The sequence below is a fragment of the Centruroides vittatus genome, unplaced genomic scaffold (genome assembly GCF_030686945.1).
Source record: "Centruroides vittatus isolate TY-2023 unplaced genomic scaffold, ASM3068694v2 contig_329, whole genome shotgun sequence".
NCBI classification, from domain to species: domain Eukaryota; kingdom Metazoa; phylum Arthropoda; class Arachnida; order Scorpiones; family Buthidae; genus Centruroides; species Centruroides vittatus.
The window spans coordinates 3,410,084-3,425,268 of NW_027122113.1; the positions used below are offsets into that span (position 1 = coordinate 3,410,084).

Genomic DNA, 15,185 nt, shown 5'->3' on the forward strand with positions numbered 1-15,185 from the left:
AATATCTTATTGGTATATTATATCCTAACAATATATTTTTGACATGTTTACAAACTGTAACATCAGATGATTTGTATTCCTCAAAAGTCATACAACCAAAACAAAAAATAATGACAATTCACTTGAGTGATTCTGAAATCAATTGCTTAAATCTAAAAATTCAATATATTTATATCTAGATTTCATTATATTTTTTTTAGTTTTTAATATTTATTAGTTCAATAATAAATAGTTATATTTATTATTTAATATATTTTTGAATCAAAATGTTTGAAAATATAATGCATAACAGAAATCACATATACAAGATACAAAACAGGATTAAATGATTATAAGAAAGAATTTATATTTATGTTTTCTTCCAATTAATACAAATCAGAATTTAGATCAATGATATGTTGAATTTTATACTATTTTTTATATTCATTCTGAAGCTTAGAAATCCATTAGTTGTAAAAAACTTTTAATATAAATATTTATTGTTTTCCAAGTTTTGTAATAATTGTCTAAATAGAAGAAATAAAAAAAATTTAGGTAGGATTAAACAAATTAATATATATTTTAAGCAATATTAATAAACTCTGTTTTATTTTTCATTCTCATCTGATTTCATAACCTTGAATTGATGAAATAGGTAAATTAACTTTTACATATTTAGAATATGAAAATATGATTTAAAAATTTCTTAAGTGATTATTCCTGCAAATAATGGCACTGTTGCAATTATATTTTAATGCAGATATTAGAATTATTTAGTATACATTTATTTTATTTGAAATATTTTAATAAAATAATAACGATAGATAATAAAATGAAACAATATAAAGATTAAGTAAAACATAATAATAAAAATACAAAATCAATTAAAATTCAAAGGCTAAAATCAAAGGCAGTCAATGAATAGCTGATTATCATTAAATATATAAAGCATAATATGAATTTATATATATATATAATTTAGCAGATCTCTTGCAATTTAATGATTTCTAAAATATCTGAAAAGGGAATTACTTAAAATCAGATAAATTCTGTAGTAATTCATTGTTAATAATTACTCAAATCTTTATTTAAGACTCAAATTTTGTTTCCCTAATAAAGATTTGAGTAACAGATTTGAATGGTTAATTATAAAGTAGTTATTTGTGTTGAAGAGTTATATAAAATACTGTATTGTTTTATTATATCACATGTCAAATTAATCAAGTATTATCATCAGTCCGTTAAATGAAGTTTGAATAACTAAAATAAAGAAAGTTTTAACATATACAAATTCATAATGAATTATATTTTTAAAAAAATTACATGAATGGCAAAATGGGCTGATTCTGTAATGTTTTTAATTAAAGTTAAAAATTAATTGATCATTTCTGTCATATTTGTTTATTTTATTTTTTCCAAAAAGAGGAGCCAAAAACGTAATCTTGCTAGGCATGTGAAAAGCTAGTTATGTCAATAGACCTGATTATATCTGCTTCTTCCCAGAACATGTTGAGAATCTAAAGATGACTGATCAAAGCAGTTGAAAACATTTGTTCCATTAAAATTTTCTGCTGGATTTTTTTTTAAAAAGGTCCTGGGACTGTAATGTTAACTGCATCCAGTTTATTCAAAGTAAAATTAGATAAAAACAAACAATTCAAATTGTACTCAAAAGGAGGATGGGAAGACAATATAATTCAGTGGAGGATGGACCCTAATTAGAAGACAATTTTTTATTTTTTATTTCAATTTTAGTATTACATTTAATCAAGAAAAAATTGCTGTAATTTCTGCCTGGTATTGCCATATTCAAAGGAGAAATCAAATAAATTTTTAGGAAATCAGATGATAATTTAATTTTTATATTTATTTTATTATTATTATGTTTCATTTTATTTTAATTATTGTTAAATTTTTATATTTACAGCTAAATGTTTATCTTTGTTCTACTGTGTGATTATATTATGTGACTTGTATTTGAAATAATTTTTGATCTAGAATCTGATAATGGCTATTTAAGATTGAAATTGTTGTAAATAGCTATTGATAAATTATAAAGGTTTTTTTTTGTTTCAGATTATTATATTTAATTACATTTAGAGAAAATACATATAAGTTATTACATAGTGTGAATTTATATACTGATATTTTTAATATTAGTCATAAAAGAAGAATAAAAAATTTTTACTTAGTACTTTGATTTTGCTATTGTATATATGTATAATGTAAGTTTGAGATTAAATTCAAAACAATGACTATTAAAACTAACATATTTTGTTGAGATAAGTATATATTTTTGTGTATTCAAGAACTGCTTTTCTGGGTATACAGGAACAGAGCCAGATGAATCAAAAAAACTCAGGAAATTTTTGAGAACAGTCTGTCCAGATATATTGGTTGCTGTCCCTCAGGTGGTGAGGGACAGCAACCAATATATTTGACCTGACTGCCCCATTGTGGACCTGGCTAAACCCATAATAGGCTTGCTAAAAAGATCCTCAAAGTGCCCACAGTGTGGAAAGAGTTAAAAAAAATAAATAAAACAAACTTAATTCTGTGTAGAAAATATATTTGTTCATTCATAGCTGATGATGGCCTAATAAAAGTTGAAAACATTTCTAGATTAATAAATTTAGTTTCCTTAATAAACAGAAATTTTGACTTGACTTTAAATATAGTGCCTAGTTTTGTTTATTTTGAAGATTTAAAAATTAACTTTTTTTAAAAAAATTATTAATTTATAATTATTTATGGTTTTTAACTTAATATTCTCATTGATATATATGTTTATCATTGACAAATTGTTTTGAAATGGAAAAAATTTCTTAAAATATTTCATTTTAATAAATATGTTTTGGTTTATATATTATCCTGTTTTTATTTAATATTTGTTATTTTCTTAATATCATGTATGTTTCTTTAAGAACCAGTACTGTATAACTTTCAGAATCATCACATTTCTTTGGTTTTCTTCTTTCATCATTATCATCTTTTTCACTGATTCCAATAAGATATTACTATAAACTGTCAGGAAAAAGAAGGTAGAATTTTCCAGTTAAGCATGAATTCTCATTTTACTTTAACATTACGCTCAACTAAGCATGATTTTGCTTCAACATTACAGTCAACTAGTAATATTGCTTTGTTTAACGTGAAAAGAAAACACTAGACATACCTTTCACAACCTTTCAGTTCAGAAGTTTATTAAAAACATTTCCAGCTTGTTTGATAAATCTCCTTTAGGTTCATTATTACACAATGAAATTTTGTGAAGTTCTGTAATCCTTTATGTTTAAAACCTGTTATCATTTCAAATAGCTTAGTTATGTCAAAGAATATTTTTTTTCTAAAATTAGAATCTCTGTTTAAATTTCATTCTGTAATGGTAAAGCTGAAGACAACTTATCAAGCAAGTCAAAAATGTTTGCTTTTATTGAATTTCTGCACTGGAAAAGCATGAAAGGTGTGTCTAGTGTTTTCTTGCCCTGAAGAAATTTTAGCCTAGACAATTATCATTTTGTTTCACAGTTTATATAAAAAAATAAATTTTATTATTTCAAAGTCTTTTTGTTCAAAACTGGAATTTTCATTAGAGAAAACTGTAAGCTATTATTTTACTTTCCTGACTGTTATACAACAGATGGAAAGTATTGTAATTGGTCAAATTTTGACCTGGAATTTTGCATTTCTCAGCATTTTAAGGTTCCCTGTTTCCAAAGACATCACAAAAATAAACAAAATTCTGTATATGTGTTTTGCTTTATATCTCAGGACTCCACGAACCAAAAGTTTTGAAATCTGTCAGGAACACTTCTAAGTATAGAACATTAATGGTATTACTACTTTTTAAGATTATAAGTGAAGAGAGAGATAGAGGGGATAGTAAGTCATATCTCAAGTGAGTCAGACTTAAAACTTTACTCATTATTGGCATTTACAATTTTTTAAAAAACTCACCATTATTCCAAAAATAAGTTTTTTTTTTGCCTTTTACAATAACATAGTGTATTGCTGTATTATAAAAAAATAATTTTTTATAATAAATAGATGGCATGAATTTTTCTCTTAACTTTTTACTGAATGCTGAGAAAGTCTTGCAAGAGCCCTTGGCAGCTTTTTTTGTTAACAAGAACTACCATTCTTTTTAATAAAAAATCCAGTTTGAAAAGTTTTAAAGCTAAGTTCACACTATGCAATTTTTGTTGTTTGACTCTAAACAACACAGAAACTGCATGACAAGTGACAATGTTTAACCAACTGAACTTTATCATTTCCCATTTGAAAATTGATCCAATATTAAGATTGTAATATTTTCAATCATTTACTATTATTTGTCATTTTTGTTTTTATGGCATGGAGAGTGAAGAAAAAATTAGTCAAGAGTTATATGACAATTATTGGATTATTAAATTGGTATTTGTCCAAAATTTTATTAAGTTATAATTTTGATAAATGAAAGTTTATTTGTTGATAAAAATTTATATATTTATACTTTCAGTTAACTAAAGAAAACATTTATTTCATATTGGAAATTTAGTTTTTTTCCAATTAGTAGTCTGGTAAAATTGTGTCACTTGAACACATTGTTGGTGGTATATTATCAAAAGCTATAATTAGAATGACTTTTGTTGCATAGCTAGAACACAGCTTGACAGTTAAAATAATTAATTAATTTACTGTAAATTTTATTTTGATTTTAAAATAAACTTTGTGTCATTTCTATTTTAATTTAATAGAGAAATATCACAGAAAGTTAACTTGATTACTTTGTCATAGTTTTTCTTTATTGTTAAAGAATTAATATTTATTATAAAGTCGGAATTAAGAAATCAGTCATGCTTCTGAATGAATGTATATAATTTTATGAAATTCTTTGCATTAGAATTGTTTTATGCTATTATGATCTGATAATTGCTTTAAAAAACTAAAAGTAAGAATTTGTTTTGTAAGTTTCTTTAAACAATATTTCTATTTTTAAAATATTTAAAAAATCGTATTTTAAACTTGTGTCGTTTTTTAGCAAAGATTTGTATTTATAAGAATTTTATCATTTATCATAATGTATGGTATTTCACTTAGTTAAATTATTTAAATAAAATATTATTAAATTGATGTTAAGAAAAGCTGTTCACTTGGTTCTATTTAAACTTATATTGTTTGGTGTGTTCAAAACAAATCTTTTGGATAGAATTTTTGATTATAAATGACTTTCATCATTTACAAAGGCATTGAGGCATTTGATTCATTGTCCAACAAGCTGGAAAATGCAATCTTTGAAGAAGTGTCATAGCTGCTGACAAAAAAGTCCTGAACAGCCTCACATACTTTATCATCAGAAGTGAAGATCATTAAATGCCTTCTTTAGGGATTTGAAGACAGAAGTTGCAGGGTGAGAGATCTGGACTGTAAGGTGGATAAGCTAGGAACTCCTATCAAAAGCTGGCAAGATTATCCTTCATGCTGTTCAAATATATGGTTGTGCATTATCATTTAGTAAGGTGACATAATTTGTTAGCTTACCTGATTACTTGTTTTTGATGGCCCTGCACTGATCTCCAGGATTTGGCCATACCTTTCCACATTCATAATCACATTTAGTTCTTTAAATATTACCAGCTGCATACCTTCATGGTCAAAGAAGAAAATCAACATTGCTTTCTCTACAGAGGCAGTTAGTTACCTTGATTTTTTTTGGAGGTATTGTCAGGTGTTTCCCAATGCATAGTAGCAGGCTAGCTGGCTGGTTCATAATAATGATACCATATTTCATTTCAAGTTAGTTTTTGTCAAAGATGAATTGCTTTCACATTTATATGGTATCAAATCTTCCAGTGACACTGCCATATGGTTAGTCTTCTGCACACCTTCTGGTAACCTAGCATGGATATCACAAGGGTGGAAACTAGCCCATCCAAAATCTCCTTGTCTATTCATCACTCACCCTGAAATAATTTATTCAGGTCTGTAATGACCATTATTGTAAGAAAGTTTCTTTAAATATGAATTGAATGTTCTCAAATTCTTCAAGCAATTACATGCTTCCAATAAATTTGTTATGGTTCACATGGCTTACTTAAAATCAATTACTAATCAATTTTAAAAAACTAGTTTGATAATAAAATGTACAAAACCTTTCCATCCCACTTCTGCTCTCTTAGAATCGTAGCATCATTACTGTAACCTAGACTGCCTGCATACCTTCCAGCAATTCAGACTTAGCACATTTGAATGAGCAGTTCCAACTATTGCTTATATTGTTATATATTAATTTTCCTGAATCACTATGTTCATTCATTGAATATTTTCTCAGTTGATGAAAGAAGGTCTTGAAACAGTTTTTCATCTGATGTTGGCTGATGTCCACTGAGAAATTTCTAACACCAGTCCTTCACAGTTATGTGTGATACACAAGTGATTGCATACTCAACTTTCATTTAAGCAAGAAATTCAGCTGGAGAAACCTCTTCCACAAGTAAAAACTGTATGACCACTCATTGGTCTTGTTTGAACAGATTTGGCACTTAGTATGTCATGAATGTGGGTAAAAAGCACATTTAGTAACAGATGTATTATACTAACTTTCTTGTTCTATTCAGTAGATTTTGTTCTACATGCATTATTTGATTATCCAGAAGGCTCAGTTACCATGTTTGATTTGCTAGGTGAATTTGTTTTGAACATTAAATATTTAAATGCTTTTGAAATTACAGTGAGACCCCGCTTAACGCAGAGGATGCATTCCTAGATGACATATAAATTTATTGTTTCAAGATAATGTACCAAAATTATAAAAAATATCTTATTATATTAATGGTAAATAATTTTATAATTTCTTTTTCAGATGATATATCCAGGTCATATTAAACTCACAGAAAAGGAGGCAAGTGTTATCTATTAGATAAAAACTAATTTATTTAATAAATTTTATTTATTTTCTTTATTAAAATTTTATTTAATTTATGTTATACTTTATATCACTCATAAAAAATAAACATTTGCTATAAATTAGGTATATTTAAGATATGTAGATAACTTATCTTGAAGTACAAATACATGATGTAATGTCACATAACAACTGACATAACTCTAACAAAGGGAAAGTTGTAATTGATAAAGATAGGATTTATATGACTTTTTGTTAATGGATAAGAATTTGTTGATAAAAAAATAATAGTACTTTCTTGGAACTAATTATTAAAATATCATTTTTTTTATTACTAAATATTAATATGAAAATGAATTGAGTACCAGTAATTCAATTATTCAATTATTGAAATAAATAGGAATACTGAACAAATTTTAAAATAAATGCTTTAATCATGATTGTAAATTAAAAGAATAACTTTTTAAGTTAATATTAATTCTGCAAACTGGAATTTCTTGTGTAGTTTTAATTAAAACCAGTTATATCGTTCAACTTGAATTAAAATTAATTGTATTTAATGACAGTGTATTGTAAAATCAAATTTGAAAACTTTCATGCTTGTTTTGCATATAAAAATATCAAAATAATTTTTTTTATTTGAATAGCATGATAAGTTTAGTGTCTCATCTTAATGAGATTATCAAGTATATTAAATAAATTTTTAATTACAGAATTAATTAAGAAGCAGAAATGAAATTTTTTAAACATAGTCTGTTTCCATAGAAGCTTTTTGAGTATAACAAAATGTTTTTGAATGAAATGATTGGAAAGTTTTAGCAGTTTTCAGTTTACAATTTTGTTGTTAATCTTTGAAGCTGATAAAAATAACTTAAAACTTACTTTTATCAGCTTATTATTTATGATTCAGTAAGAAGATTGATTAAAACAATATATGGTGAAAATACAATAAAATCCATTTAGTTTGCAATGTTTTATCAGTAAAGAATTTTTTGCTTTAAAAATCAATTCTTTAAATATTTCTTCAAAAAAATTTATGAGACTTCATAGGTTAAATTCGAAGAAGTTAATCGATGTTTTTTTTTGTCTGGATGCATTTCATCAGAGACAGAAACTTTTGAGTGTTATCTTTGTTATTCTTTATTCACTATGCATTTTGGGTGCAGGATTTTTTTTGTGTAACTTGCACCCCTCATCAGGTGTTACATTTCTACAAATTTGTATAAATACAATTATTACAGTGATTATTATGGTAAAATTACAACTATTATTACAACTTCCATTATTTGGATATATTTACACAATAGTGAACTATCCTGTTTTATGTTTAGACATACAGCTATGCGGTGTTGATGTTGTATTGTATCCCCTAAGGCATTTCTAACTGTCTTTCATTAAACTGTCTTCTCTAACTGTCTGTCTGTCTTTAAACAAAAAAACATAACATCAGCTGAGAAAAAACAAATACTCAACTATAACAACATCAGAAAACCACAACTTAAAATACGTCTAAAAACACACAAAGCAGGGGATATATTGCAGACCATTAGTAGATTTGAAAAACACAATATTATCTAATTTAGAACTGTTTATAAAGAAAATACTTAAAATAGTCCTATATTCAGACTACTCAATAAAAAACACTGACGAATTAATAAGAAAACTTATGGGTGTAAAAATGAAACCAACATATAGGCTACTAAGTTTGGACATAATTTCTATGTACCCATCAATAAAATGGGAATTAATTGGAAAAGCCTACACAATCTAGACATACATAGCTGGCTATTAGAATTAATAAAATACAGTTTTTAAAAATAATTACTTCCATATAGATGAAAAAATATATAAACAGAAAAATGGTATTAGTATGGGAACAGTAATTGGACCAAAACTTGCAGAGATATGCATGAAAGAAATAGATACAAAATTAGCAAACTTAAATGGAATAGTATTTATGGCTAGATATGTGGATAATATTATAATAATATACAACAAAGAAATAACTAATGAAAATATAATATACAACTATGCGAACACACTAAGCAATACTCTAAAGTTTGAAAGTGAAACAGAAAATAAAAATGAAATTAATTATCTAGACAACTTTAAACTGGGAAAAAAACACTGTTAACATAAAACCTTACAAAAAAAAACAGCAATGTAGATAAACTTCTTAATTATAAATCGTATAGTCCTATAAAAATAAAATAGAAATAATTTTATAACAGCACTATCAAAGATAAGGAACAGAACATCTAAGGCTGAAGGCAGAGAAAAACAAAAAAAATGAATTAATAAATAGTTTTTATCTTGAACAATTACCCAAACAGATTACTAAAAAAATGGATAACTGCATTTATAAAAAACAGATTCAATGTTAAAAATAAGAATGAGAATATTATGTATACATCATTCCCTTATATTAAAGGAAAATTTGAAAAATATAGAAAAGTTTTCAGAAAACATGGTGTTATACTAGCAGCCAAACTAAAAAATAAAATTAAAAACATCATCAATAGCAATAAAATTAAAAATAATGAAATACTAAACGAAGCAGGAGTGGTATATGAGATAAAATGTACATGTAAAAAACCAGCAATATACATTGGAGAAACATGAAGGCAACTCAGAACAGAATAAAAGAACATGAAACAGCAATTAGACTTAAATATAACCAATCATTATGGACAAATCAGTGCAGCAGGTTTGGATGCACAATCAATGAAAAAAGAGTAAAAATATCCACAGAGAAAAAGACAGTTATCTACGTAAATTCAAAGAACACTTCGCAATTGTTAATAGAAACAAAATCATAAACTTAAATAATGGCATGGAGATTGACAACGTATGGGAGGAAATGGGAGGGGCTAAAGAGCAAGCAAACAGAAAGAAAGATAGTTAGAAATGCCTTAGGGAATACATCATCAACACTGCATAGCTGTATGTCTAAACATAAAATAGGATAGTTTACTATTGTATAAATATATCCAAATAATAGAAGTTGTAATAATAGATGTAATTTGTAAAGTTGTAATTTTACCATAATAATCACTACAATAATTGATTGTATTTATACCAATTTGTAGAAATGTAATACCTGATGAGGGGTGCAAGTTACACAAAAAAATCTTGCACTTGAAATGCATAGTGAATAAAGAATAATGAAGATAACACTTAGAAGTTTTTGTCTCTGATGAAATGCAGTCCAGACAAAAAAACATCGGTTCACTTCTTCAGATTTAACCTATGGAAGTCTCATCAATTTTTTTGAAGAAATATTTAAAGAATTGACTTTTAAAGCAATATAAAGAAAACTGCACCATTGATATAATACATATCTATTCTTATAGTAGAGAATTTTTTATTACATAATTAATTTAGATATTCCAAATAAAAATTATTTAGGATGTGCTCATTATGACATTATTTTTATATCCAATCTTATACATTTAATGAAATTAAAATATTATTTAGTATTAAGTAACACAGTTGAGTGAATTTTAAATTATCAGATATTGAATTTTTCTATTGTTGAGAGAGAGAGAGTAAATTTCAATATCAGAATCTAAATTATTATTACATAAAATGTTTATTTTTGTAAGAAATTTTTTGTTTTATAATAAATATTCTGTTATAAGTTATCAATTTTTCTTTATTAGAAAACAAATATTTGTTACTTGGCATTTCCTGATTCAAATTCTGGTTGTATGGGAGATACACAGTTTCACTTTAGGATACGGCAGTGTCCAACAAGAAGAATTGCTGTTTTAGCTCATGAAATATATAATAAAAATTGTCCAATTGCTCTTCAGGTAATTTTATTTAATATTATTTGTTGCTATATCAGTGAAACATTAGAATTATATTCATACAATTTCATTTACTTAAGATTTTTTGCAGAACAGTTAAAGATTATTTTAGTTTCATGCATTCTAGAACAAATATCACGTTTTCTACATTTTATATATAAAAAGTTTAAATTTTTTTATCATTCTTTTGAACTCACTCATTAATGTCTACCCTACCATTCTCTCTATGTATTAATAAATTGCTGTAGCTTATGTAATAAATATAATCCTAAAAGATTAAAAGTTTCAAGCTGCTGAAAATTATTGTTTTTAATCCCATCAAAAGGATTCTTTTATATTAGAGCACAATCAATGAATGTTTAGTTACTATTATGGATTAATGAAATTATAATTTTTCCAATTTTCATTTATAAGAAAATTTAGATTTAATAAATTCCATTTCCTCATAACTTAGTAAAAAATTCATTTAAATTGCAATCATAATTTCAAATTAAATTTAGTTTCTATTTATCAAAAATGATATAGAAAAATTCAACAGTTTTATTATTTAACATTTCATGGTTACATGTCATACAATTAGTCAGATGTTCAAATATGCCAGAGAAGTGTGGAGATATTTTACACTGATAACAAGAGTGTTCTATTGGATAGGGAATGATTATTTTTATAGTAATACAAGTTGTATTCATTTTATTTTTTATTAATTTATTAATAAATTTATGTTGATAGATTAATATTGAAAGTTCACCAATATATTTAGGTAAATGATATTGCTTCTGTAACAACCACATGCTTAATACGTTCAATAAAGATTATTATTATTTAACATTTAGTATTGATATATTAATAATTATAAATATATACATTTATATGTTTTTACCTTACATCTAATATAGATAAGAATGTTGTTATGATAAATGTTATTTTGAATAAATTTTTTTAAATGCACCATAGAAAAAAGGAATTGAAAGCCATACTAAATTCAAATACTGTATTTATAATTCTGAAGTTCAGTAAGCCTTCACTTAATACTGTTGATAGGTTCTTAGAAACTGCAACTTTAACCAAAATGACATGTAATGAAACAAGTTTCACCATAGGCTAATTGATATTAACAAGAGTTAACTTCCTGCAGAATATTTCTGATTACAAAAACATCAGCAAACTTCTAAATAAAGATCCAAAGCACTTCTAATATTAAATGTTGAAATAAATGTAAGCTACAAGTTTAAGAAAGATTAATAAAAACAAGTAAGATAATTATTTACCCAATTTTTGGTGAATCGGTGAGTAACAATAGTTGTAGTGGCAATGGGTGATGTGGGGAGGGTAGCTTAATCCTTATCACTAATGTGGGTAAAGATGAGTAATAAAGAATAAATGTTTACAAAAGAAAAGTGTAAGGAAAACATTCTGTAACCAAGTAATTCCAACAAATTAGAATACTTATATAAATTTAAAATGGCAAATGCAACAAGGCAAGTTTGTTTACAATTTTTATTGACATTAAATGATATCTTTTGTTGTTAATGTGGATATAGTTCATGTTATTTGATATATGTGTAATGAATGCAAATTATATTAATTAAACTTTCAGAAAATTTGGTTAAAATCTATTCTCTGGATTATGTTTACAACATTTGGCATTTAATTTCCACCTCATGTAATAAATTTTATTGTTTATAAAGAAAATTCAACAACAGTAATTGAGGACTTACTATATATTGTAATGATATTTTATTGTTTTTTATTAATTTACTTAAAAATTTTAAATTAAATTAATATTTATTAATTCTAAAAATTTAAGTAATAATAAAATTTCATAAAATAAGTTTTAATGCATTTTTTTCAGATAGATAATTCATACTTCTATGGGTTTGTTTACTTCAGACAAGTGAAAGATAGAACTGTTAGAAGGGGCTATTTTCAAAAGGTAAATTTACATTAAAAATTTACATAGAAAGATGTTGAATTTTTCTATTTAAAGTTGTCTTTATCTTACTAAAGTAAAATCAAAAACAAATGAAATTGTAATTTTTGCTAGAAAGGTTTGTAATTTAGAGAAAGTTGTGTAGGGTTGCCGACAAGGTGCTGACTATGTCAAGAGGGTTGAGCGGTCGCAAAGGGTCGTATGTGGGTGATCAGCACTGAGACAGACTCTACGGTTACAAGGAACCGTTTATTTGACACGAAAGAAGCTTACAAGATTTCCGCGATCTTGGAAGTTCTATGTCGGCAGTGGCCACTGGATCTTCCTCTCCTTTCCAAGATAGTTCCATTTTGAAAAAGTGTCCCTGGGTTGCGAATGGCCAGTTCCCTTGACGTCTCAACGACTTCAGGACAATGCGGTCGACTTCCGTTGATGGAAAGATGTCGATCCGAGGTCGGGAGACGGAGATGAAGATGGGCACGAGACACACACACACACACAGCAATAGATCTGTCACTTGGAACTTTCGGGAGAAGAAGCTGTCGCGTCCTTGAATTCTCAGGTTTTATCCATTTTCCTCCGCTTCCACTTTCCGATTGGTCTCTCCTCGTCACCTGGTGACAATTCGAAACCTTTCGGGGTCGTGGGAGAGGTCAAAATTGAAGTTTAATTCAATTTCCATTTGGAGATAGACGATCTGCGTTTCTCCATTGTTCTATTGTTTAAAAGTTTGCGTCGTTTTCATTAAGAAAAACTATTTCTAACTTCTATTTTTTTTTTTCTCTAAAAAAAGATAATTTTTTCCTAAAAATAAATGATTTTAATGCGAATTTCAGTGAGGTTCGGACCTGTCCAGAACCTCACAGTTGTATTAATTTAAGTGTAATGCAATGATAAATTTTATAACTTTATTCTGTTTTGTTGGCGAACCTTAAATTACAAATAATACATATACTTCATTCCTAGGTGTTTTGAGTTTTACTTAGCTTACCTTCAGGGATAAAAGAATGCTTCAAATATTTGATTATTTAAATTTTCAAATTTATCCAAATTTTAATTGCTTTAACTTATTTCTATTTTACAAATAGATGAACTGTTGTATGCTACTTGCCAGCTAATTCCAATTTTTCCAATATTAAAAAAAAATAATTTATTAAAATCAAGTTCATATTTTCGAATCTTACGTTTGTATGGGCAGAAACATTATAAATCTAAAGAGTTTTTGATAAATATTATGACCTATAGGTCCTCCAGGTTGGGGGTTGTTTGTGGGGCTAACAACCCATCATATAAAAAACAGAATGGTTACAAAACAGCCACAAGAAAACAACTGGACTACATTTAAAGGGAATTGACAGTGGAACTGGAAAAACGAACTGAACATAGGAACCTGGAATGTAAGAAGCCTTTATAGAGCAGGAGCACTTAAGGAGGTAATTGGAGAACTACAGAGATATAAAATGGATATCACAGCCATCCAAAAACACAATGGGTGGGGGACAACATAATCATCTCGTGATGATCCTATATGGAGGAAATACTAGACATGAACTAGGCACTGGTTTCATCATAGCTAAGCATATATGGGACTCAACCTTGACATTTGAATGCATTTCTGTGAGGATTTCCAAGCTCAGAATGAGAGGCTGATAATTCAATATCACACTGGTCAATGCCCACACTTCCGCAGAAGTCAGCTACGGAGGAAACAAAGACAAATTCTTTGAGGAGCTGGAGAACACAATGGCAGGGGTGCATGACATAGCGATGCTTCATGGAGACCTTAATGATAAAATAGGCAAAGATCAGTGTTTCCAACTCGCCATAGGTGAGGAGAGCCTACATGAGACAACCAATGATAATGGAGAGCGACTTATTAACTTAGCTAATGCTAGAGATCTGATAATCCATAGTTCTAATTTCCCTAGAAAAGACATTCCCAAACAAATATGGGTATCCCAGATGGCAAAACTAGGAACCAAATAGATCATATACTCATTAACCAGAGATATTGTAATAGCATAAAAAACATACTTAGTCTCAAAGGAGCAGAAGCAGAAACAGATCACTTCCTGTTGAGAGCCAGCATGAAAGTGAAACTCCAGATAATGATGAAGGACAAACAAAACTATCGTTTTTCATATGATGTATATAAACTCAAAGCTAATGACACCAGGCAACAATACCAGGAAAAAATAGGAAAGGCTCTAGAATTGAATACGATGAAAGAGATGGAAATGGACCAATCCTGGAAAGCAGTGCATACATCATCTTAGAAATAGCCATAAAAACCTTACCTAGAGAATAGACCAAGGTAACCATGGTTTAACAGCATATGTGAGGAAGTGGTAAATCAAAAAAAGAAAGTAAGAATGAATTTGCTGGACATCCCAGAAGACCTACACATCAAATACCAATATGATGAGGCATAAAAACATTCTAAGAAGACTATTAGACAGCAGAAAAGGAAGTTTCTCACAGATTTGATTGAGGAAGCAGAGAATAATTATAAGAAGCAAAAAGTGAGAGACTTCTTCAGAGACATTAAGACTCTATACAACACACACAGACCAAAGTCCCT

At 27.3% G+C, this 15,185-nt stretch overlaps 1 protein-coding gene across 1 annotated transcript in view; it reads left to right on the forward strand.

The window, feature by feature from the left end:
* Positions 1-15,185, forward strand: part of LOC136973793 (protein DENND6A) — a 55,123-nt gene that overhangs the window by 9,706 nt on the left and 30,232 nt on the right. Inside the window, exons 2-4 of the mRNA XM_067268561.1 lie at positions 6,821-6,859; positions 10,525-10,677; positions 12,527-12,607. Of these exons, the coding sequence (XP_067124662.1) occupies positions 6,821-6,859; positions 10,525-10,677; positions 12,527-12,607 (273 nt within the window). The remainder of the gene's footprint in view (positions 1-6,820; positions 6,860-10,524; positions 10,678-12,526; positions 12,608-15,185) is intronic.